This window comes from Salarias fasciatus, chromosome 18 (assembly GCF_902148845.1).
Source record: "Salarias fasciatus chromosome 18, fSalaFa1.1, whole genome shotgun sequence".
Taxonomy (NCBI): domain Eukaryota; kingdom Metazoa; phylum Chordata; class Actinopteri; order Blenniiformes; family Blenniidae; genus Salarias; species Salarias fasciatus.
Genome location: NC_043762.1, coordinates 28,413,443 through 28,440,101, shown reverse-complemented (window position 1 = coordinate 28,440,101; position 26,659 = coordinate 28,413,443). Strand labels below are relative to the sequence as shown.

Genomic DNA, 26,659 nt, shown 5'->3' with positions numbered 1-26,659 from the left:
GGCACACATCCTTCACATAGTTGGTAAGAAGACGTCAGCGAGAAGAAAGTCAGCTGGACAAGCAGCATCAGAGGGAATTTCAATGGCACTCAACTAATCTCACGCTATTGGGTGATATAACCGAAGGGGCCACTGAGACAGCTCTCCAGTTGTCAAGAGGATTAGTGGCCTATAAGCACCAAATCCTATGGAACAAACCGGGAAACACAATTGGCCTATTCCGAGTTCTGGGCTGCCTAAAAAAAGCTTCACTGACCAGCAGATTTCACCTTTCTCTGAACTGCTGGTCTCAATCTAACCTCAAATTAAAACAGCACGCAAGTCTAGAGAGGAGCTGCAGGCAAAACACACACACACACACACACACACACACACACACACACACACACACACACACACACACACACACACACAAAACGTCATGTAAAAAGTGATGAAGCAGATCACACACAGGAAATAAAGAGTGAAAATTAACAATTGAATATGATGCAAGAGCTTCTTGCAGCTTATGTCCAAGAAAAGAAAACATACAAAAATAAGAATTTTGATCAGCTCTGTACCTTAATAGTGCAGTACCTCCAGAGAGGTCTGCAAACATCCACTTATACACTTTCTGCAGGGACAATAGCTCAGGAACCTCCTTTATGGACTTGCTTTGAAGAATTTAGAAGACTGACATTTGTGCCAAATGACACAAAGTGAGACCAAAATGCAGCAACATGTTGGGAATCTGAGAGCCTCCTGCAGGTGCTGTTACTGAGAAAACGTAACAAGATGGTCCGACAGAGAAAATGAAATAGATATGTCAATTTGTCCCAAACTAAGCTGTTTCCTTACTAAAGACCCCATGGAGGCTCCAAGTGCCTCCTGCAGTGTCTGGAAATGCCCTTCATTAACTATATATTCTATTTAGCATGATGCAATGTGGTGATCATTAGCAATCACTTCAAATGTGCTTGGCTTTCATGGCTCACGGTATTATAACATATGAAGAGAAACTGTTTACAGGTGTCTTGTCAGAAAATTGTATTAAATTCAGATCTTTGGAATGCACGTGTTCTATTTCCATCTGCCAATCTGCTTTATGTGAAATAAAACAATCACCTCATTTTTCATTACCACGAGTGATTAACAAAAAAAAAAAAAGAACGCCACGTGGAGGCGGTGCGCGCAACCTCCGCGCCAAGGCGCACACCAGGAGGCACGCACACACTTGCGCGCTGGAAAGCGGGGCGGCAGGAGGAGGGAAGACGGACGAGCCGCGCATCCGCATCACCGAGGAAGAGGAGGAGGAGGAAGAGGAGGAGGAGGAGGGGGAGGAGGAGGAGGCGCGGCGGCGGCATCGGCATCGCAGGAATCCAGTTGTAAAGTCCAGACGGAGGCAAAATGCGCTGAGGGGAGAGCTGTGAGGAGGGAGCTCGATCATCAGCCAGAGAACACCTTCCACTGGCGCGACTGGAGGAAAGAGGGATCAAGAGAGAGAAAGAGAGAGAGACAGAAACAACGGGCTTCGGACAAGTTGTGATTTCAGAGGAAATCCGACTGGAGATGAATACCAACGATGCCAAGGAGTATCTGGCGCGGCGGGAGATCCCGCAACTCTTTGAGGTGAGATGAGATGACCCGGGCTCTGCGCGTGCACATGCTTGTTCGGAGCGTTAAAGTTAAACGTTAAATCACGGCACCACGACGGTAAAGATCCTCCTCTCTGTATCTTATGGTTATGGCAGGCGTCAGTGCCATCCACCTGTTTGGATGCATGAGCTGCACCAGGTTTGTTAGTTCACTGAAACCCTGCGGAACACCTGCAGCTTCCTGTCAGCCTTCACATTCATTTTGGATTATATTGCACTCAGCACTTGTAAAAATGAAAACGAGAACAGAGTGAGTGGAAAATAATAACATTCAGCTTTAAAATGCATTTCAGAAATATGATTCCAAATAAAGTCATCAACTCAAGGTGTTCTAATGGACGGAAGACTGTATCTAAAATCAGCAGTTTGTGAAGCTATTAGAGGAGAAGCTTGAACACAATTATGATGATGCTCTATTAGAAGTTCAGTCATTAAGTAGAAATAAGTTGCTCCTCGTTTTTAAGCATACACACACTAGAGTTTAATGGAGCAATAGCACACAATAATAATCCCCCCTGGGGGATGCCAAATTGGCTCATCCATTTAATTAGACTCAATCCTCAGAGTCATAGAGCTAATGTACTGCAAGCAGCCACAGCCTGTGTATTTACAGTCAGTGAAGAGACACATCATCATCTTCTTAAATGCGTTTTACTGCTTTAAACGGTGCTTGACGATCAGTCTGACTGAAGGAGCCTGTCAGAGACAGTTTTCGGTGTGTTTTCACTCAGGAGGGTGGAGGTGGAGGAGGAAGTTTCAGAGGAAGGTGTTGTTCAGGATTAAGAGGACAAAAGTCACACAAACACGCACTTGGCCGGCGCCTTGGTCTGGCATTAGTTCTCTCATCCATCATAGTCCTTGGCTTTTCTCCTTCACAAACACAGCGCAGTAACCAGGGATGTGTGTTTATCTGCCAGGCCGAGGCCGATTTCAGAGACCTGCGACCAAACTGGATGCTTTTCTAGCGCTGCTGGAGCCAAGCCGGGGCAATCAGACCCCCTCTTTAATACTGAGGTGCCACAGTGTCACAGGATAGAGATGTGATGCAGTCAGAGCAAACTTCTCTCACTTGTTTGACCTCCTCCCATCCTCCTCTTCCTCCCATCCTCCTCCTCTTCCTCCTCCTCCTCCGTTTCCTCCAGAGCCTGCTGACAGGGTTGATGTACTACCGGCCCGATGACCCCATCGAATACTTGGAGGGCTGTCTGAAGAAGGCCAGGGAGCTCGGGGGAACAGAGAAGGTGCGGTGGGACACGTTTGTGGGAGGGGAGAAGAAGTCGCTGCCCCCCCTCAACGGGGGCCAGTCACGCCGGTCCCTCTTCAGAAATGGTGAGAATTCTCTGGAATCTACTTATTTAGTAGTTCTATCCACTAAAATGACACATTTTTTAGTTTTATCTTGACTTAAAAGTCTTAAAAGATCTTTATTTTTTTTTCTTTCTAAAACCAGAAACCATTTCATTCCACAGTCCAACACTTTGTTCCAATCCATCATATTTCTGGCAAATTTTTGTGGCAGAACGAGAAGACTGCCAGCATATTCTGCACATTATTTGGCAGTTGCTGCTGAGAAAGCTGCCAGCCGTGCGCACACACACACACACACACACACACACACACACACACACACACACACACACACACACACAGCTCCCTTTCCCTCGGTGTGTGTATCAGGGCCACAGCAGCTCAGTGTTTCCATCGCTGAAACTGTTGCTTCAACTCATAAAACTTCATAGATTTTTAAAGTAATGAACATCGACACTTTTTCCTTTCAGCTTAAGGCGTGAGGCTCCGCTGTGTGAATAATTACTCTCACCTGAAGGATTTGCTTCGGTCACTGGCTCTCCTGAAGTTTTGTCGGCAAACACTGGTTTCGGCTGTTACGTAACGCCGTGCGCTTCATAGCTCAACCTGCCTGAGCCGCCGTCCCCGACCTGTTAGAGGCTACAGAATACACAGTTAATTTTTGATGTGAGAGGGATCCTGCGAGGCCCTCTGTTCATCAGTTATCTATTTAACCAGCGGGTGACGCAGGAAATTCATGCAAAATGTTTAGAATTTGCAGAACAGATGCTGCAGGTTTTCTCCCACAGTCCAGAAACATTCATTTGAGATCAGCTGGTGACGATAACTCAGCCACAGGTGCGTGTGTTCACTTCTGTCCTTTGATGGACTAGCCAGGCTTCGAACGGCGTCGGCCAGGATCGACTCCAGCGCCCCGTGACTCTAACTTCAATCACAGGGTCCAGAAGAGTGATGGACGGATGGAGAAAGCCTTCACACCGCGCAGATTAAAACAGCAGCGTTTAGGGCGGACTCCGGCTCTGACGCTCTCACATTTGTCTTGTTGCATCATTGTGACAGAGCTGTCTGGAAACTTTCCCGGCTGCAGCTTCAACTACCAGAGAGTCGGGAGTATTGATTTCTGTAGCTGCAGGCTGAAGGCTGCGCTCAGATCCGCTGCTTTTAAGAAAACTCAGAGGGAATCCTGCTCTTGATTCCGAAACGTATTCCTGTCTCGGCTTAGCTTATGTGTTAGAATTGTGAAAAAAGGCAAGAATACAAAACATGTTAGCATTCAGACAGTTGGGGCAGCACCAGCTGTCATCTACAACCTTCTCTGTTTTGTTTAATTTCATGAATCGGATTTTTCAGATTTAATAATTACATGTATTTCCATCGCTAACTGTGCATCATCAATCCAACGTATGAGGAGATAATACTGCCCTCACGTCTATGCTATGGCAGCTGTCAGGTCCTGAGTGCTCAGCCATCTTTCTTTTTTGTTAGTTTTGAATGTTATATAATCGAAGCTTTCACTGCGCGACGGCAGGATAATTACCAAACAGAACAAAGCAGCTCTGCAGCTTCAGCCCTGATTTGCTGTTTGATTGCTACGAGATGCGACTTTCCTTTGCTCTGAAATGGAATATGCTGTAAAATTAAATAATTGCCAAGAGAGAATTAGAGAGTGGCTGAAATATTGGATAATTTATTTCAAGGTGTGTGAGGTTTTTTTTTTTTAAATGTCTGCTCTGAGCTCTGGGGGGAAATCTGGGTAAGGGCAATCAGTTCTGCTCATTTATAGCTTTGTGTGTATGTGTGTGTGTGTGTGTGCGTGACAGTGATGCCCGACAGCCCCAACTTTCCCTACAGACGATACGACCGCCTCCCTCCCATCAGCCAGTTCTCCATTGAGAGCGACTCGGACCTGTCGGAGACGGCGGAGCTCATCGAGGAGTACGAGGTGTTCGACCCCGACAGGCCGCGGCCCAAAGTCATCCTCGTCATCGGTGAGGAGACCGGCACGACACACACACACGCACAAAAACTAGAAATCCTGGTCCACTCTCACGGTCTAAGAATGAGGAACGTTCGGGGCCGGGTGACGGTTTCCTCCTCCGATGGTTCTGATTGCAGCAGCGATCCGGGTCCCAGTTGACTCATGTTTTCCATGAGATGAGAAACAGCAGTAAAGATCCTCTGTGTGTGCGTAAACATGGTAACACACTGCAATCAGCGTCTCCCTAAAGAGGGCTGCTCATATGATAAGGCTGGCAAAATGCAGAGTTTGAGTTTGTGTTGATCTAAAAATACATGGGCTGGCTGAGAATGCACGAGGCTCAGTGTGTGTGTGTGTGTGTGTGTGTGTGTGTGTGTGTGTGTGTGTTTCCTGGTATTTTGCGATGGCTCCGCCTCTCGGCTGGTATCAGCGGGGTGAGATCTTGCTGCATGTCACTCAGTGTGTTCGACACTCACGCCGGTCTAATCTGATTTCCTTGACGCGGCTGCACTGACCTGTCAAATACACACATTAATCTGATGAATGACGGCTGGCAGCAGCACAGTGACACACTTTCTCTCAGACTACATCAAGCCATTCAGGAAGCCTGTTTGTTGACTGGTTGATTGGAAGTTTGGTTTGAGCGTCTCAGCTCCGGCCCGCTCTGCTGCTGGTGGGATGTTGGCGGCGTCTGCGGAGTGCAGGACGGTTATTTGTCCTCGCAGCACAGAGCCGGTCTCTGTGAGCACGCCGAGGCCCGTTTCAAAGGGAAAGCAGGACGGCGGCAGCTGTCATCTCTGTGGAGGATCATGGGGAATGTTGAGTCTGCCAGGTTCGCGCGGCAGTGATGTGTGGTTGGAGGACGGTGGAGGGGAGACTGGGTCAGGCATTACAGAATACTCCGCTCTGAAGCCAATCAGACGGAGAAGCTGCTGTTTGTGCTGTGAGAGTCTTCCTTTTGCTATAAGTCGAAACAAATGTCGTGAATATTGACTAAATGCCACATAGGCACTTCACTCAAACTCATCATTCAACATTTTATTGATTTATTCCATTTTTAGGGCTTAATTCTCTCTCCCAGATGCAAAAATAAAATGCACTCTTTGCAGTAGTCGTAAAAATGTCACTTGAGTCTAACTGTAGCAAGACCATAAAGTAAACAGAGTGAAACAGATAGCATTGCTGAATGCAGCAGTCCCGTCTACCAATTTCCATTGATTTGCAATTTAGCAGGAAAAAGAAATGTAGAGGGAGGTAGCCTATCTATACCACTAACCAGATCACAGTCAGTAATACTAGTTAAGCAGTTAATCAAGAAGTAAACTTCTTGCCAAACACATTTATTTATTTAAGACAGAAGAAAGGTTCAAGCTGTGCGTGCCACCTTGTAATGTCCTTGTGGTTTGTGTGTTCATAAATACTTCACCCTGGGAAAGTTCAGCCTCGAGCCGCTGTCTGTGCTGCTAATAGTTTAGAAAAAGGCGTGTTCAGAGATGAAGTCAGTCATAAAATAATTAGAATCATCAATCAGTTAAGCTCCAGCAGGATGCTCTGAACTCACTGTCGAACCGTTCTCTGAGCGTTTCTGTTTCTGTGTACAGTCACCTTTCTGGAATCTTCATCTAATTCACTCAGTACAAATTCAAGCACAGAACACATTAACGCTGACCAGTTTTCCTGTCTTCGCCGCACACGGTTCTCATCCTCGCCCTCAAAAATCAATCCTGACAATGACACGGCGATGGAGCAAATGACCAGTGACGCAGTTTGTTCTCTCACTAATTTCACTTCACGCTGCTCTGGCTTTCCACCAGGAGTGATTCTGGAGCGGTTGACATTTATGTGGTAATGACAGCGGCGCTGAATCCTGCAGCGGAGCGCAGTTGTCCAGCAGCAAAAGCAGCATTCAGACCACGAGACAGCTTTTTACGGGTGCTTACACCGGGCCGTCCAGGGAGCGACGGCTCGGGGAGCCGGCCTGTCAGGCTGCAGCGCCGCGTCGCCGTCAGGCCTGGAAGCCACATGAACTATTAAACTCCAAACAGATAAAGTGGATGTGGTTCTGGAAACATTTAATGCACAAATTTCTGTTGCATAAAATGTGAGAACATATCATGACTTTTTTGCGAATCCCACTCCTGTGATGTTTGCAGATGTAGGAGGTTCACACACATACCGTCCTCTCTCATCTGCATCCGACCCTGCGTCCTCTGCTGCTCACACACCAGCAGCTACACACACACACACACACACACACACACACAGAGTCCGGTCATACAGAGCCTACACACACACACACACACACACACACACACACACACTCAGGCTCACACAGCCTGGATCTTTCACACTTACACACAAATGCGCCCACACTAACACACCCACGCACGCAATGTTCACACTCACTCACACACACACACACACACACACACACACACACACACACACACACACACACACACACACACGTCAGAATCACTCACAAAAACATCAACTGCTCTCTCTCCCTCTCTCTCTCTCTCTTCCTCTCTCCCTCTCTCCCTCTCCTTCTCTCTCTCTCTCTCTCCCTCTCTCTCTCTCTCTCCCCCCTCTCTCTCTCTCTCTCTCTCTCTCTCCCTCTCTCTCCTCTCTCTCTCTCTCCCCCCTCTCCTCCTCTCTCTCTCTCTCTCCTCTCTCTCCCTCTCTCTCTCTCCCCCCCCTCTCTCTCTCTCCCTCTCTCTCCCTCTCTCTCTCCCTCTCTCTCTCTCTCTCCTCTCTCTCTCTCTCTCTCTCTCTCTCTCTCCCCCCCCTCTCTCTCTCTCTCTCTCTCTCTCTCTCTCTCTCTCTCTCTCTCTCTCTCTCTCTCTCTCTCTCTCTCTCTCTCTCTAGGTGGCCCTGGCAGCGGTAAAGGAACCCAGAGCCTGAAGATCGCCGAGCGCTACGGCTTCCAGTACGTGTCTGTGGGCGAGCTGCTGAGGAAAAAGATGATCCACAACGCCACCAGCAACAGGAAGTGGAGTCTGATCGCTAAAATCATCACCAACGGAGAGCTGGCGCCACAGGTAGCGGGGGGGGGGAGGGGTTGCAACATGCAGGTCCAGCTTCTCTCAGGTCATTATCGCTGCGTTCACGTGACAAGGGACTAATTAGCAGCGTGCACATCAGAAATGTCCTGGAGAGAGAGGGATGCTTATCCTTCTCATTAGCATCCAGGACGATAACAGAATCAGCCCCGGCCGCTCCCGCCGTCACACGCCGTGCATATCTGCAAACCCACCGCCGGAAGTGAACGCAGTCATTTAAACCTCACATCCTGACAGACTCAGACATGCTGTAAAATGTTCATGAACACTGAGGCAGATCTCAGTGAGGAGACCACAGGCAGCTCCGGTCCTCTGGTTTGTTGTGGGTTTTGAATTTTGTAGAAATCATAAATTAGGGGCGATTAAAACTTTGTTAGCTCATGACGCTTCCACTGAGACCCAACAATCCCAAAAAGAAGCCTTTATTCCTGCTGGTCGGGGTGAGGGCGGCGGCTCGGGGCCCGATGTGGCTCACAGCCTTCTGTAATGGCTCCACCAAGCTTTCACAACATGGCATGTCAATAATTGTAATCTCATTTTCATTCTATTAGGATGAGAGACTATTCTTCAAAAGCAAAAAACATCTAAAACTGTAACATTTGTAAAACTTCCAAAATTCCAAAAACAGTTTTTGAGTTAAAACAGCTAAAAAGAAGATTAAGGCACTGAAAAAGGGAGGAAAAACATTCAAAAAGAGTCAAAACACAGATAGTTAAAATGGATAAATAAACTTATATTAGTTCAAAAAGGTAGAAACCATGACAAACACCTATAAAAGCAAAAACAGCTAAATATGCTGTAAAATAAATTAGTATGAGTTGTGTTATCTAAATTTAGAAGGTTAAAAGGAGAAATGTTATTTGACTGTTTTTGGCTTATTTGATGTTCTAAGTATTTTTTTATTTTTTATTTATTTTTTTTTTTATGAATAGAAGTCTGAGACCTCCGGGTTGGGACACAGTACGAGTGAAAAATGGAAAGATAGTATGGACGGAAACAAAGAAACAGATTATCACCAGAAAGATTAACCTGCAGAGAGGAAAGCGAAAGTGACGGTGAAATATGAGCATATGCAGGAAGAGACGAAGCAGATAAACCCGGTGCATTTAGAAACAGGCCTCCTCCTGCAGATTAACTGGAAAACGGTGCAGGTGACCTCAGTCAGCTTTGACCATAAGCTTAAAACCTGGAACCCTGCAGCAGCAGAGGATGAGGCTGATTCCTGCTGCACTCCTGATGTGGAATATATGGCTTTTAGAAGTCCTCATGCTTAATCCTCTCAGCTGTGGTTTGGAATAAAAGCATTAAAATAGCTCAAAGATGTTATTAAAACAAAGTCAAACTAGTATTTCAAAGTATTTTGCAGAGTTTATTGTTGTATTCTTACATGTCTGAGCTGGATTTGGATGAATGTTGATTTGCATAAGGAGAGCAGAGATGTGACGGACTTCATCTCTCACTGAGAAGCATTCCACCCGCCCCGTCTTATTGCTCTCCCTCCATAGCAGCGTGAACTCTCGTCTGTCTTCCTTCCATTGTGCGTCTGGCAGGCCGGCCGCTTCCTCTCCTCGGTTGCCATTCTGCAAAAGTCAGCCCAGGAGCCAGTGAGATAAACGGCCAGGCGATTCATTCCATACGATAACCTGTCTTTGTGGCTGTTAGGCGTTTAATTTCCTGCTGTGATTAGCCCAGCCCAGAAGATTAAAAAATTTGGCCCAGAAATGACTCAGGATTAAAGGCAGAATGTTCCCGGACAGACCACAGGGTTGGTTTCAGCGGTGTGAGCTGGCGGCGGTGTTTGTATACAGTTGTTCCCAAAAGTGCTGAATACTTTACGCACGATCCCCCAGTTCAGACTACAAAAGCAGTTTTGTGTGCAGAAAGCTCGAGTGACTGTGCTTTGGTGTAAATAATTCACAGTATTCAGCCTGAACCGTGGCCGGGCTGCCAGACGCCGCTGTCTCTGCAGGGTCATGTGACCGAGCGGGCGTCTGAACTTATGTTCCCTCTGAAATCCCCACCGCTTTTCTAATAATGCGTCCTGGGATGGTCGGCCTGCTCTGAAATGAAGAACTGGAAGAACTGTTGCTGGTTCAGTCTTGGACTGACTGTCAATTAAAGAGAAACAAAGCAAAAAAACAAAATTACAGCTGAAGAAGTGAAAACTTCTTAATGTCTTTGTTTTCCGGTGAAATGTCAAACTGGGTTTGATGTTTTTGCAGCTGTTTCTGCCGTGCGGGGCATTGCTGCTGGGTGAGCGCCACCCCGGCGCATTGTTCACTCCCAGAGCAGAAGTGAAGGAAACAATAGAATTTTCTAAGTTTTTAAAGTGCGTTTCCAAGTCTCCATCAGGTCGCTCTGTGAGTCTGGTGTTTTCAGAGGAACAGAGACAGTACGACCTTGAGAGGGTGAGAGAGAAGAGGCGGCGGGGCTGTGGTGAGCCAGGCTCGACTTACGAGTGGGTTTGAATCAGAAGCAAGTCATCGTCTGGAGAGTGTTTCTCGAAAACCTTGTGGTTTTATCATGTCAGGGATTTTCCACTTAAGTCTAAAAGGGAGTTTATAGCTTTCATACCTGATATTTACAATAAAAAAAGTATGTTTTGATGAATATGAGTAAACTGTTTGCCACATTAGTGAGTTTAAAAGTGCAAATTTTAAAACTTTATTTCAGTTTTTTGATCAAACAGTAGATATACAGTACATATGACAGACATATCATAACAAATATAGATACAAAGCAATGATTCTGTCTGTTAGTTCTACTTATGGATGAAAAATAATGAAAAACTACAGATACCAAAAAACTACAGCCTGATTTCAGTTCAGTAACTATCTGTAATTCCTCATTTTCACTCCTGCTTCATTTTCACTCCTGTGTGACCGTAATGCTCCAGATGACAGCAGAGTGTGTGTGTGTGTGTGTGTGTGTGTGTGTGTGTGTGTGTGTGTGTGTGTGCTCGGCAGGCATTGTGCCATGCATCACATATTAATGGACGCTGTAATTGCGACAAAGCAACACGACACCCGTTGAAGATATTGCAGACCCCTCACGGTAATCAGTGGCTGGGATCTCAGACGGCAGCTTAGTGTCTGAACAGCCGTAAAACATCCGCTTCTTATATGAGAGATGATGAGTGTGTGACTGTGGAAGCAGCATCAGGGAAACGCCGGTTTGAAGCCGCTCCTCGCCGCTCCTCGCCGCTCCTCGCCGCTCCTCGCCGCTCCTCGCCGCTCCTCGCCGCTCCTCGCCGCTGCTCGCCGCTCCTCGCCGCTCCTCCCCACGCCAGCTTTTCTCATTTCATTTGACATGCATACGTTAATCTGTTTGATGAAATCGAGATGAGGTTCGGTCCGTGACTTAGCGTTCCGGCGGTCGGAGGGAAATTGAGCGTCTGTGTGACGGACGTTATTTTTAGATGGGAGCGTTGCTCATCCACGGCTGCCATATTGCATGACGGGCTCTGCCCGGAGAGACGCGTTCAAACATGTCGACCTCCTCCAGCCATGAGGAAGTAAGTGATGCTGAAAGACGCTGGCACTCTCGGGTCTGGAGAGCTCCCGGCGCCGTCACCCTGCTGCTGCTGCACTCCGATACATCAAACCACTGTTTCTGTTGTGGAACTGTGCTCAGATAAGATTTTATCCTCCACATTTTGTCCTCCGCGTGCAAAAAAATGACCATTTTTCCTGGCACAGAAAAAAGAACAAATACAACCATGAAGTGCTGTGCATGTAGTGTTGAGTGTGGAGCACAGAAATCATCTGAAAACCAAAGTTTAGTTTGGAAGAGCAGAAAACTGATGTTTGAATTCCAGTGAAGTCGCTGCAGGCATGAAGAAATGAATCTGCTGTTTTAAGGCACTGATTCACCATGAATATAAACCGTTGTGAATTTGTTTCTTCAGGAAACCACAATCACTGAGATAAAGCAGAAGATCATGAAGATCCCGGAAGCCAACGGCATCGTCATCGACGGCTTCCCTCGAGACGTGGGACAGGCGCTGTCCTTCGAAGACCAGGTCAGTCTCACACGTTCATTCGGGACCAGCAAGCCGCTCGCTTCCTGAGTTCAGATGGTTTTGCAGGTTTATTTCTTCTGTTTTGCAATCGCTGATGTACCGCTGGCAAAAGAAATTTAAAATACACAAAGAAACAGAGTCTGAACTGAAACACACTGGATTCATTTATGAAGGGAAGACAAAGCAACACGGGTGAAACTCTGAATCTGTAAACGTGAGGTGGAGTGAAACTGCACACAAATAACAGCTCACCGCTACGTTTTCCCTCTTTTCTTAGAAGAGAATTCAGTTCATTTAATCTGCAGACATATGAATCAGCTCCTTTGAAGCGATGTAATTGAAAATGTAATGACGGCGTTTGACTTGTGAAGTTAAAAATACAAAGCTTCTTTCATTTCCCGACGCCTGAGATCAGTAACCAGCAGGGCCAGAGCCGCACACACACGCAGAGGAGCAGTTTATCTGGTTATTGCCAAAGCTAACAGCCGTCTCGGTGAGCGGCGGACTTTATTTATGACACAGTTCAGAAAGCTCAGAGAAACTTCAGCAGCTGTTATGGTGTTTATGATTTCATGGAAGCAGTGAGCGACCTCCTGCTGTGACGGGAAAAAGTGGCCTCATCGATAACGCTCTGCTCAGTAATGAGCCGTCCCAGAATCATTCTGCATTATGAGTTTTTAAAAGATTGTTTCAGCTTGCGACTGGTCGGGGATGCATGCCGACATTTCGTCCAGGATGCCTCAGAGCGACTGTTCGGGCGTCAGACGCGGTGAAAGTTAGTGTGTGCTGAGCCGCTCTCACAGCCTCTTCTCACAAAGCCGTTTCAGCTCCTCTCTGCAGCTGCCGCCCGGCTTTTATCTCCACAGATTTCAGATCTGAGCGCCACCATCAGCTGCTCTGCTGTCTGAGACTCAGGCTGGGCTCCAAGGAAACCGTCCACGTTCCCTTATAGAATCTATTTTATTGTTATTTTCATGTCTGTTTGATCTGGTGGAGGTTTTTTTTTTTTTTTTGAGATCGGCGCCGACCTCGAGTGACGGCGGCTTTCAGCTGCTGCTCATGTTTTCCGTTCCGCTGCCCGGGCGGTGCTCAGTGTCCCGGAAACGAACGGCGAGCGACGTCGACGCTGCCCTTTGGCCCGGGCGGATCACATCGACCTCTTGACACGATGTTGGTGAATTTAGTCCACTGAAAGAAAAGGAAAAAGCATTTGGAGGTTGTTGCTCGGCTCTTTAACAGATAAACAGATGATGTCAGTGTTTCTGGATGCGGTAGACCTCAGTGGTCCACCGCGGGTCGCTGTGTGTGAGCTCGTTGTCCTTTACCTCCATTATCGTGCAGATAAATCGGAGAACCAAAGTGCAGACAGTTCAGCAGGTGAAATTCATGCGACGCGCTGGTTTTTTTTTATCAGCAGCTGTCCTGAAACCCGGAGCAGGGCCGAGGGGGTCTTGTGGCGCGGCCCTCCCTCCACAGCGGACCGGGGTTTTCGTCTGGCCCCCTCGGTGGAATTAATTGCCCGCCGCCGCTCTAATGGAAAGTTTTTACGGTTGAGTGACTGATTGTGTGTGAGTCGAAATGGTCGATTGCTTTTAGAGGAATTGATTCTCTTAATAACATTTAAGCGCACGTAACATTTATCTCCCTTTAAATGAGCAGGCGGTGGTTTATGGCGTGCCCGGGGTCCTTCGGGGTCAGCATGAGGGCCGTTTGACTTTTTAATCTCATAATTACAGACGCGTTAAGGGAAGGAAGGACATCAGATTAATATTCAAGGAGTGGATGAATGTTTGATGTTATGCCATCGCTTATGACTCCATTAGATTCATGGCTCGGTCAAAATATATCTGGAAACAGTGATGAATGCTGTTTATTACATAATGGTGTATGTAATACCACATCACCACTAAAATACCGAAAAATATTACATCACCAGCAAATTATCAGTGGTTAATACGACAAAGCGTCTCATCTGAGAGTTTCTGATTGTTACAACATCAATTCTTTTCACAGATCAATTTGTTTTTGCAGCATTAATTGAATTACTGGTTAATGTGTGCGTGAATCTCTCGCTGCAGTGCACCGCCACCAGGCTTACTGTGCTTATTAAAAGAAACTAAACGGCATGTCTTTGCTAAATGTGAAAGCCACTAATGAGTTGTCTGATCACTAATTATTGCTTTTAATTTCGTCGTTATGTAGTGTCAAGGATAATATATGGATTCACTGTGCAGCACATATGATATGTGAATTTTTTCATGAAAAAAATTAAAATAAAATAGAATAACTTGATGATAATTTGTTTATTTCCCATAAATTTAACCTGAAAGTCAACATTCATCAGTGCTTCTTGTCGCGTCCTGCTGTGTTTGCTGTAATTTCTGGACTGCGAGTCACATGAAGCTGTGTCTGTCCAAAAATACATCATGATGAGGGAAAAAAAAACAACTTATATAAGTCACATTTATTTTGCAGAAGCATCTGTGAATTTGTTCCTTAATTGAAATAAATCCCGATATCAGTTCATCTCGCAGTGCACCGATCTGAATTTGAGTTTCACCATCAACAAAACAGAAAAGTGCAACTTATAGAGCGCCAGCAGGGATCATCACACTCCCCCAAAGCTGTGCCACAAAGCCCTGAAGGGGGAAAACCTGTCAGTTTGTCCATATTGTTAACTCTGTCTGCCGTTAGTGACACGAGGAAGTGTGGAGGCTGATGGTTCAGTCAGTTCGCTTTGGGCCTGAATTTGGCCTGATTAGCTGTTTTCTGCCTGGAAAGATGCTGCAACTAGAGAGAAGGAAATCCGATCGCTTTCCATGTGTTTGAACTTCCATTTTAAGTTTCGTTCACGGAGCGTGTTCGATTCCTGAACCAGTGAGTGTAATGATCGATGAAAGCAATCGGCTGACGTGCTGCTTCGGCTCCTCGAACCGAGGGACTGCCGCGTCGCAGTAAATGCTTCGTGGTTAAACATGGCGGCCTCCAGAGTGGCGTCTGCTGTTTGCTTGTAAACTCAACGCTGTTCCGAAACGAAAATCCGTTGTCATTTGAAACATTGTGGCGCTAATGGAGCCGTGAAGAAACATCAGACCGCGCTGCAGAGTGGAAGCTGCAGCTCCAGCGGAGCTGGATGATGAAGGAACGGGAGTTTATGGGCTCCTGCTACGCCGACCAGATGGGACTCTTCCGGAGGAGTCGTCTACTGCTTCAGCTCATTATCTTTATGGCCGACACATGTACGCGGATCGCTAACGCAGGCTACAATCCACCGGCTGCTTCGCCTCCGTCTGGTTCGGCCGGCTAACGTCTGCGCCCCCCTCGTCCCTCACTTCAGCCTCCGACCTGTCAGACTCACGAGGACGCCGCCTCTCGCCTGGCCTCCGGTAGAGAGGAGTCTGTGTTCATCATGAGACGCAGACGCACAACGAGGACACCAGGTCACATGTGTGTCTATAAATACAAAGCGTGGCAGCGAGACTCGGCTCAGTGTCAGAATTACTGCTCAGTGTTATTGTTTTGATTCTGGACTAAAGTCCAGTGTCTCTGTTTGCTGTTCTTCCTCTTCCTGTTCCTTGGTGAAGAGTTCTTTATGAGAGAGTCATTAATCACCAGCGATCCATCGTACACTCTTCAGCAGCTGCTCACATGTTGCGGCGCGCCGCGGCGGGGAATGCGGTCGCTCGGCGGCTTGTGTGTTCAGCTGCCAGCAGTCCAAATACCCGTTTATTGCGTTTGTAATGAAGTGGGGGGAAAGAGAGCACTCAGGCATAATTTGTCATTAACAAACAATCAGACCTGGAGCATCGGAAATAATGAATATAAAGAAAGAATGAATCTTGTGTGAACACACCATGGATAATTGGGTAATGGAAGTCGTGTTTCCCTCCCACTGAAGCCGTTACAGCAGCTTGATTTTGCAGATTTCTGTCAGTGGTAATTAATTTAGAGGATTTAACCACTTTTTAACTCATCCAGTGCTTCGCTGAAACAGCTCCTGTCGTTTATACTGTAACAATATGGACTTATAATTTATAATTTACCTCAGAGGAGAGGTCTGTAATGAGGGTTCTGCATAGGCGCTTTGGTACTTTTGATCTATTGATTGATTTATTTTTTATTTTTTTAACATATGACATGATTTGTTTCCCCCCACTATTTAAAAAGTGTTCAGTACACATGAACACAAATCCAACATATCATATGAGTTATCAGAAGTTATCTTTTAATTGGGAATATGCCAACATTGTCAGCTGAAGTTATGAAGAGCTCCATCCATCCAAGAAGTTTAATTCATCAGTTGAAAGGACTCAGTGTCATCCCAGGACTCACTCTCCCTTTATTTCTATGTTTAAAGTAAACATTATTTTAATATCTGAGTCAGTCTTGAGTTTCAGAAAGCAGGTACTGCATGGCAGCACTTTTGTTTGAATATTTAAAATCTATTTGGAGAGCCTGAATGCTCGATTATCATACAGTTGACAAGAGAGTCTTTATAAATGGCAGCCGCCCCACTCCAGGACCTGGAAGTCATTTAAACTAAAAGCATTAATGCACCAACGGGCATATTATTTAAATAACTTTGAATTGAATACACGTCTACCTGGTAGCTTAATATGAAACACAATTTGTTTTTCAGTTTGGGATAAAAAAAATGTTAAAAATCACCGACTCTGATCTTCTTTTTTTTTTAAACCATAATTTGATAATGTCTAAACTAATTAACTAAGTACATGTGAGTGTGAATCCAGTGCAGTCTATATGCAGATATCAGTACATGTACAGTAAAGATAACTGCATAACTATATAAAGATTAAAAATACAATAGTTTTAGTGAAATCTTTCAGTCTGAAGTTACAGAAGGATTTGCTTGTCATTTCTTTTATCTTATTGGCTTTAAAATCTGCATATCAAATGTAATATTTTATCATTTCATTCTCCTTTATATTTTTTTGTATACTCGTTCAAGATGCATTCAGAAATGTTACAACCCCTCGCAAAAAGTGTGGAATCAGCAGTCTTGGACGAGAACTGACGCAGACATTTTATTCTGTAGAACAAACTCAGATAAAAATCATGAAACAATAATGAAGTTTTTCAAAAGTGCAACTCCTTGGCATTCAGAAACACTAAAAGAAATGAAGAAAAGACACTGTGCTGGTCAGTAAATGTTACTTTTATAGAGCAAGTGCAGGGAAATGAATGTGGAATCACTTCATTGTGAGGAAAAAAAATGGAATCATGAAAAACAGACAAAGGTAAAAAACAATCAGAACTCATCACTAGTATTTAGTTGCTCCACCTCTGGCTTTTCTGACAGCTTGCAGTGTCTGAGGCTCTGAGGACTTGATGAGTGACAATCTGGTGCCAGCTCTCTTTTTTTGATTGCAGTTGCCAGATCATCTTTGCAGGTCGGAGCCTTGCTGTGGACCTTTTTTTTTGTCAATGTCCAACACAGGTTGTCAGCTGGGTGGAGATCTGGGCTGTTTACAGGCCATGACATTGACTGGAGGCGTCTTTCTCCAAGGAATGCCTTCACAGTTTGTGCTCTGTGGCTTGATGCATTGTCATCTTGGAAAATGATTTCCTCATCCCCAAACATTTTTTCAACTGAAGGGATCAGAAAGCTGTCCAATGTCAATGTAAACTTGTGCATTTACTGAAGATTTACCCACAGCCGTCTCCCCAGTGCCGTTGCCTGACATGCAGCCCTGTATCATCAGGGAGGGAATTCTGATGTTTTCTTCAGGCAGTCCTCTTTGTAAATCTCACTGAACGGCACCAAACTAAAGTTCCAGCATCATCCCCTTGGCCAATGCAGATTCGTGACTCATCACTGAAGATAACCTTCATCCAGTCGACCACAGTCCGTGATGCCTCTCCTTGGCCCACTGCAGTCTGGTTCTTTTCTGTTTAAGCGTCAATGATGGTTTCCTTTCAGCTTTCCTGGATGAAAATCCCATTTCCTTTAAGCGATGTTGCACAGTTCTGTCACATCCAGTGACCCCAGCTTCCTCCCAGTTCTTCTTCATTTGTCTTGTTGTGCTTTTTCTGTTTTCCAGACATGGTCTTTAGTTGTTTGTCTTGATGCTCTTCCTTGGTCTACCAGTACGCTTGACTTTAACAACCTTCCCATGCTGTTTGTACTTGGTCCAGATCTTCCATACAGCTGACTGTGAACAGAACACATCTTTGGCAACCATATATGTAGAGTGACCTTCTTCAAGAAGTTTGATCATCCTGTCTTTGGAGCCATGATTCTTACCAATCCACATGGTCCAGCAGCCTCCGAGCTGTGATAACTGCTCTGTTTTTACCTGCTGACTGACGAGCAGATGGAATCTGAGGCAGGCGCCCAATTAAGGAAAGGAAACTGACTGGGTCTGTCCTTATTTTATACTCAAAATGGAGTGATTCCATATTCATTTCACTGCACTTGCTCTCTAAAAGTAACATTTACTGTACAATGTTTTTTCTTCATTTCTTTTAGTGTTTCTGAATGCCAAGATGTTGCACTTTGGAATGACCTTACCATTGTTTCATGTTTGTGATCTGAGTTTGTTTTACAGAATAAAATGTTTGAGTGAGTGCTGGTCCAAGTCTGCTGATTCCATACTTTTTGCTAGAGGTTGTAATAATAAGAGTTTCACTGTATTAGAATAATTGGTAGAGATTTATCAATCAGTCCTTCCTGATTGCAAAAAACGCATGCAGAGACGAACATGCAAACAGATCTTCTTTCAGCGATGCAGTAGAAATAACCACAGCCTCTCCGGCGAGTAGAGAAGCTTTTATTGACCTTATCGTCCTCAGCACAGTTTCCTGTGTGGCTGATTATGAGCGTTCTCACTCTCTTTGAAGAGGGATTACATTGCAAATAATAATCATTCTATCCTTATTTACACATTTATAAGTGTGTGTTGCATTGTGTGTGCACGCTTTAGTCCTTCACAATAAGAGCTGGGCGGCTCAGCCTCTCCAGCGTCTCATTTTCTCCCCTCCAGTCTGTTCAGATGTTCTCGGTGTTTTTGAGACGAGCCCGGGTCTGGGCGTAATGAGCCTCGTCTTGTGGCCGGCCCACCTCGACGACGGCAGATTCCACGGTGTGAAAACCCCCCCCCGAGGAAACAAACAGATAAAACAAACAAACAAAACAAAACGTGGGGAATTGTTGGCTCGGGTGCAGAACGTGGGATTTCTAATCATCCCCATACAATCCCACTCTCCGTGTTTTTCGAGCTGTTATTGTGGCTTCCAGCTGTTTTCTCCACGGCGCAGATGAGATGTGATTACACATCGCCGTTCTCATCGTCTCCACATCTGGCGAATGCAAGCAAACAAAATAAACACACAGTCTGGGACTGAATCACTGCTGCTGGATGTTTCTGGGGTTCACTGGCATTGTCAAGGTCAAGTCAGCTGAAAGACTTTTATTTTGTATTTCTGACTGTTGATTTTAATCTGACATATGGACTTGATGCCGGTTTGCTGAGGAGCGCTGAGGTGACGCGGGGACGACAGGAAGTCCAGTGGACAGGAAGCAGCATATATAATGCATGGAGCCCTGAGCTCCAGCGGTCAGGGCCGATCACCTCAGCCGGGCGATGCACTGGTGCAGCGCTCCCTTGAGTTTACAGTCCAGTAAAGTGACAAAGTCAGCAGCACCTGAAGGCCAGGCCACCGCTGGCTGTCTTCTGGAAGAACCGTCTGCATGCTCTCCCGCTGCTTGTCTGGGATCTTTCGCGTTTTTTTTTTTCCCACAGTTATAGAAGGTTACAAGGTTACGTTCCCGTTTCGTACAGTTAATCTTCTATTTTTTTTCTTCTATTAGTTATTGACAACACATTTCTAAAGTTCTGAGTAAATTCCTTGAAAGAGATGCTGATGATATCGGTCTCATCTGACACCCCTGTCAAATCTATACGGATTACATCCCACTGATTTGCTGCTGTCGTCAATCGGAACTGACTGGAAGTCCGTTTAAAATCAGCGACTGCAACTCTTCTTTCTCGCCTTGCACTGGGAAGTCTCCCCTCAGCTCTGACCCTCTAATAGTGCCTCCTGCTTTGATATTATCCTTGTCTATGCAGCATTTTTCTCCTTAATAAAAAGCTAGATTGATGTTTGTCCTCTGCCATGAATGAAATACTGTAAGCTGCAGTTGCTAAGAAACATCCCTGTGTCTGTTGCCAGCTCTGAGGGCGGCGTTTTACTGTCGAATCTTTCTAATTCAGCTTCTGTGTCTCCAATAGACTGTCAGGCTAGGGCAGAATCAGCTCCTGTGTTGTCCACAGCATCATACTTTTATTATTTTACATTTTTGTAGAAAGTTTGAACGTTCATTGATGAGTACACGGAGTGCGTTTGGAGTGACCCTGAAATGAAGCGATGGTCTTTCTGCACGTGAAGCGGCCATGTTGTCAGAGCTAAAAGCAGGTCCTGCTGAACGCGACTCTCTCGTGGTCAGCGGCGTCACACAGAGACATGGGAGCGAGAGAGGGAACACTGCAGTAAAGAAGAAGAAGAAGGCAGACAGATGGAGAAAGTAACACGCTCGCCTGCGAACTCGGGGAGTGTGGAAACATTACGTGAAGACGTGTGAAGCTGCACGAGTTTAGATTTGTAGGGAAAGTGCAAAAAAATGGCATTAGTCAACAACAAGGACTTGCTTTGGTTTTTTTTTGTATTTATAATCAAAACTAGATGCACAACATTGCATGCTGTTGTCCTCGTTTTAAAGGACACATACTGCATGTTTTGTGTCAAGAAGAAGTTTAAAGTGGCTAAATGGGTCATAAAGGCTTCAGACCTCTGGGTTTGGTTTGTTACAGGCTCTGAACGACGGACGCAGCGTGATTAGAATCCAGCCAGGTCTGTGCCGGTGAGTTTCTGTGGTGACCCTCACAATAAGAAAAAATGCATCACTATGCTGTATCTGTACACGCAAGAACAGGGACATGAGTGCTGGAAGAACAGACTGATGTCTTTCTCATCCTCACAGTCGTGTTTCTGGAGTTCATACTGCTACTTGTTGACAGGTAATTGTGTGCAAATCCCTTTTCTCCTGCGGCGTCTGAATATAATCGGTCAGGAACCTGAAGAGGACACAGTGAATGCAGAAAAACAAGCACGTCACCTACATTGACTCTTTTTTCTGTGTGCTCAGGGAAACAAGCAGATGGCTCTGTTCTTGCAGAGTATGTCTCTACTTTTACAGGGTTGTTTTTTGCCGTTGATTGGTGTGGACTTGCTTCCGTTGTCTGCGCTCGCTGTGGAAACTTAATGTGAAAAAAATAGATCAAGTAAAATACTTTCAGAAGAGCTAGTTTAATCTATTATTGATGTGACAACTTGTCATACCTTTGATTGTGAGATGATAAAAGTCATGAAATTGATACAGTGGATTCAGTTGTGTTGTCTAAAAACCAAAAAAAAACTGCTGTCATTTTATTTAAATCCAGTGGATTCAATAAGGAACGCTTCCAACAGATTCAATCCACAAAATCGTTCAGATCATTTCGAGTATAGATGGGATTTACAGACAGCAGAAGTGGCTCATCTCTGCTGCTTTAAGCTTGATGCAGTTGTTAGTCTGAAAGGTTCAGAGCTTCATGTGGGATCCTGAGAGACCCTCCGGGGACCTCCATCCTCCATTTCCATTCCTGACCCCATGCTGTTCCTCTGCCCTTTGCAACATCACAGCAGCCATTTGCGAGCCGCTCCCATGGGCCGGCGCCGCCGTCCCGCTCCCTTTATAGCCGCCCGGTGAGACCGGCCGTCCCTTCATCCTCGCCCGGAGCCATTTCGCAGGCTCTTCCACCGACGCTGGAGGTGTCAGCCTGTCTGCTCATCCCCGTCAGCCGGCCGGTCTGAGTCTGCAGCGAGCCGCCGCTTCGCGTACTTCGCTCAGGAATTATTGAAAGTCAGGGTTTTATGAAGTTAGTTGCAGAACTAACCCTGGTTTTGCAGCAGCTTGTGTTGTTCGTCACGACTGACCCTCTGCTCTCCAGCATCAGATGGAGAAGAACTAATTAGCACATACTGCAGGTGCACAGCTCCGTCCACCTCCTCCTGCCAGACCCAGACTTCCACCGGCTCTAAACAGCCGCGTTATGTAATTGTTCTTTTTGCGAAGCTTCTCCCGCTCAGCCAGAAAGCAGAGCACCACTTCATTTATTTTCTCTGCATGCATGCGTTGCAAACATGCAGGTACAGTGAGAGTGTGTGCAGACCACAGGTGAATATTGAGGATCCTTCTCTGTAAACAGTTTTCAGGTCACTCCGGGACGAAATGCATGCATCTTGCACCTCTCGGGTTTAAACATGAAGCTCAGCAGCCAGGAGTGGATTGGCTGCAGGTAAACTTTTTGTTGCATGTCATATTGAATAATTAGATATATGAAAACATCACTTCTTGATATTTTTATTTGAGTGCAACACAGTATTTTGCCTCCTGACTCTTAAACTTTGAGAATATATAACAAAAGCAGTGAGTTCCCTCAGAAGAAATCGATGTGGGTTTTTTTTTAAGCTGTCCAACTGTTATGTAACTTCGTGACAATTTAACAAACATCCCCCTCCCAAGTATCTCAGCCCACAAGCCAAAAGTAATCTCACTGTGTTTTGGTCTTCAGCCATTGTGCTCTGTAATGAAATGTACGTCCCACGCAAAAAAAATAAACAGGCCACCGTTTTTTGCTGTAAAGAGCGGCGTGTGTCTTCAGACAGGCTCCCAGACTCTGAGAGAAAAGCCCGGCATGCTGGTGGATTTGGATTATTGTGGGAAAGTCCTGGCAGCTGGACGCCAAAGGCCACCGCTCAGCGCCGGATCGCCTCTCTGACTCTGGTCAGAACGGTTCAGGACATCAGCTGCACTGCCGGTTACTCAGGGCTTAATGCGTCTGCAAATTTAGCCCACAGTGCTAATTGAAGCCGAAAGAGAATAAAACGCTAATCCCTAACAATAACTTGATAACTTAGTCTGCATTTCATATTTTGTGTAATTTTGCCCACATTCACTCAGCTTGTTTCAGGATGTAGTTTCTGGTGGAAAAGCCCATTTAATTTTTTATTTTTATACGTATTTATATATATATATATATATATATATATATATATATATATATATATATATATATATATATATATATATATATATATGTAATACAGCCTCTAGTTATGTGCCCGACCTTGGCTCAAACATGCCAGTTGCCATGGAGACGGTAAGGCTTCCCATGCGTTGGTATACCTCTGACGGAGACCTGGAGAGCAGCTGTTAATTTGCGTTTAAGGACACATGAAGTCAGACGGGTCAAACTAAACGGAGCGTGTTATTTTATGGTGAAAATGATGCTGCTGAGCTTTATACTTTGGATTAAAACATTTTGTACGAGGACGTCAGGGACCAGACAACCACTCAGACTTTAAGTGTAAATGGGGACATTTATTCAAATTTTGTCCTCCCTCGTGTCTGTTTGTTCGGATGAGCGGGAGTAATGTCGCTCAAAGCTCCCCGAGACGTCTGAGATTAGAAATCTGTTCAGTCGCAACTGCAGGACGGCGGATGGAGAGGAAGCCGTGGTTTACGCAGACAGATGGAGTCGCCTGATCGCCCGCAGCTACACATGTTTAGAAGGACGGAACAAAGAAAAAGCATCCCAAGACGAATTCCACTGTGAACCGATGCCCTTTTCCAGCCGTTTCCTCTTGTTCCGCAGCTTTGACTGGTGCGAAACACACTGAAGATCGATTAGTTTTCGAAAGAGCTCTTACCTCTAATCTTGCTCAAGGGCTACTAGATCCACTAGACTACACACAGAATGCCGCTGTCTTTATGTTAAGAGGTGTGACACAGAGAGGTCCTTCAGGGAATGAATTTAAGACCCTTCAAAGTCAAGACTTTTCTTTCTGTGTGTCCAGATTTTGCTCTGCCTCAGCTGAGGAATAAACCCTCGAGAAGTAGCTGAGATGGTACGAGTCAACAGTCGATGCCGTCCAGGCTGTGTCTAACAGCGATGGAGTGCAGACTGTGGGTTTGTCATCTCATCTCATCGAAGTGAAACACAAACAGGAGGAAAACCGCACGACGCACACATAATAATAATAAATCAGTCGTGGTGCTTTTTATAGAGGAAACTTCCCGACGGTGCTGAGCTGGGCGAAGGCTTGTCAGGCTCACGATGAGCAGGATATCCAGCTCTCACTTTACAAGGTCGCAGCCTTACAAACAGCATCCTCGCCTGATCTCTGAAGAGCCGGCGTTCTCCTCAGTTTCTCAGGAATGCCTTCTGTGTCCAGGACGACGGAAAGCAGGAGCAGCCAAGCTCATTGTTCGGCTTCAATGGAAAATTTGCATTACTAAAGTCTTGATCGTTGCTGCTTCCTGACCTTTTATTTTAATTAAAATAGTAGGTGTGCATCATATCTTGGCAACAGCTGCTGAATCGGCGCGGTTCTGCCGCCGTGGCTGCTGGTGGAAGCTTCACTGCAACGTCTTCGCTGTTGAAGCAGTGATGTGTCAAGAAATACCTGCTGCCGTAACATTTACAGTGCAGTGATGCTGACGGAGCTTCTGTCTTTCTTTCTTTCTCACTCCTCGAGATGTTAGGATTATCTGAAGCCATCTTGCTTGTATTTTTCCGTTTGTTTATGAGACGCATGTTGAGCTCAGTGCAGCGAGACAGTAGATAGAAACAGACTGAACGTCTATTTGTAGTTTTCTTCTTTGTTTTGTTGCCGTTTCATTAAATTCCTCGGTTGAATGACGTGGACTCTCGGACTAAGATGCCCCTCCATCAGCGTCATCTCCCGCCTGTTGCCATGGTAACCGTGATGCATTCGGGGGCCACCAGGAAGCATCGGCTGCTGGTTTCTATACTATCTCTGCTGCTTCTTCTCATCATTATTCCATGAAAATGTTTCTTTGATCGAACCCGATGAGTTAATCACTGAAATAAGAAGAAGCATTAATCAGACATTTTTCATTCAGTCATTTACATTTCAAAAAGTCACTCGTAATTAATTGTACGTCGCGGTTTTGCAGAGTCAGTGAAAACAAATCTGATATGATGAAGAATTGGGTCATTTGTGTTTTCATATCCTCTGATGCACAGCTGAAAGCAGCAAATGAAACTGTGAAACTGCAAAAGTGAACATAGCTGGATCATTTCACAGGTTTTGTTCACTTCAGCAAACTATTTATTACGATTTGACACGACTAATGCGTTTCACATTCCTGAAAGGAGATGAAGGACAACAGAAATGAGTTGAAACAAGAACCCCAGGAGTCTAATTTCAAAAAAATCTATTTGCTTTGAGTGACTGTAAATGTACAGAAATATCAACTTTTGCCTTTTTATAATTTGTGTGAAATGAAACGGCGGTGTGGTGTTGTGGCGGTGATGTTCTGGGTGTGGTCTTGGTTTTAAGGAGGTTTAACGTGATGTGACGAGCCCGCAGCCGCTTCCTGATCCTGGTGGGGAAGAGCCACAGATGGTATGAAGGATTGTTATGTTGGAATTACACTTTCTAAACGGCCCCGCTCTGGGTTTGTTCTCCCAGTAACAGAGTGCCGTCACAGCGACGGGAAAAAAACTGCACGTGTGATCACACACAGTCATTTGCTGCTACGCACGTCACAGACACACACACACACACGCACAGAATGACCTACAGATACTGCCCTGTCAGTACATACTGCCTCATTACTTCCTGTTTTAGGAACTCCGTGGAGAGCTGAGCGGTCAGTGTGGCCGGTCGTGTTTTGATCTCCTCCTGGGAGAGCGCGGTCTGATCATCCTGTCTGACTCACTCTCTCACCTGTAATGAAACCGCCTCGCTGCCGGAGGAGCTGCCGGCTGAAGAGCTCGCAGCTGAATCAATCCGGTCGGATCCCGGAGGCGGACGCGCCTCGGATTTCACACAATCGTGCGCATAAATGTCTATATTCTGAATAAATGTGGACACGATGCATGCATATATGCATTTATCCTGAAGCTGCTCATACATCAGTCATGAAGTATTCATTTTCTGTCACACCTTGACCTGACACCTCCGTTTGAAGATAGGTTTGACCCCGGCTGAGTGGACGGCGCCTCCTCGGGGTCAGGCGAGCCCATCGCATGTGTGTGTGTGTGGAGGCGCATTGATCGCAGCTGTTCACACTCCCTCCCCCTTCCTGCAGATCTGCACCCCTGACCTGGTGGTGTTCCTGGCCTGCACCAACCACCACCTGAAGGAGCGTCTGCAGAAGAGGGCGGAGCAGCAGGGCCGGCCCGACGACAACCCCAAGGCCATCGACCGCCGGCTGACCAACTTCAAGCAGAACACCATTCCTCTGGTCAAATACTTCCAGGAGCGGGGCCTCATCGTGACGGTAAGGCCGGCGCTCCAGCCAGACGCCGCGGAACGTAATGACAGAGCGCGTCGTGTTTTTCTGGGACTGGGCTTTCGCTCGTCCTGCCAGTACAGGAAGTGGCCTTCACTTTACCGAAAGCCGAGGTGTGGTGGGCGGCTGTGCCCGGCTCCACGTCCGGGACAAAACACTCACTTCCTGCCACACACTGCAGAGTTACAGGCTTCCATCAGGCAGGGTATAAGGCGGAGGTAGTTGGCATTTGCACAGTCTATTGGCATATCAGTAAAAACTTCTGTCCAC

General features: G+C 45.9%; 1 protein-coding gene across 1 annotated transcript in view; it reads left to right on the top strand.

Moving 5' to 3' along the window:
• The first annotated feature begins 1,260 nt into the window (after positions 1-1,260).
• The window catches only part of ak5 (adenylate kinase 5), a 70,141-nt gene continuing 44,742 nt past the window's right edge, over positions 1,261-26,659 (top strand). Inside the window, exons 1-7 of the mRNA XM_030115453.1 lie at positions 1,261-1,276; positions 1,316-1,608; positions 2,777-2,963; positions 4,763-4,930; positions 7,789-7,961; positions 11,890-12,003; positions 26,186-26,377. Coding sequence (XP_029971313.1) covers positions 1,549-1,608; positions 2,777-2,963; positions 4,763-4,930; positions 7,789-7,961; positions 11,890-12,003; positions 26,186-26,377 — 894 coding nt within the window. The 5' untranslated portion in view covers positions 1,261-1,276; positions 1,316-1,548. The remainder of the gene's footprint in view (positions 1,277-1,315; positions 1,609-2,776; positions 2,964-4,762; positions 4,931-7,788; positions 7,962-11,889; positions 12,004-26,185; positions 26,378-26,659) is intronic.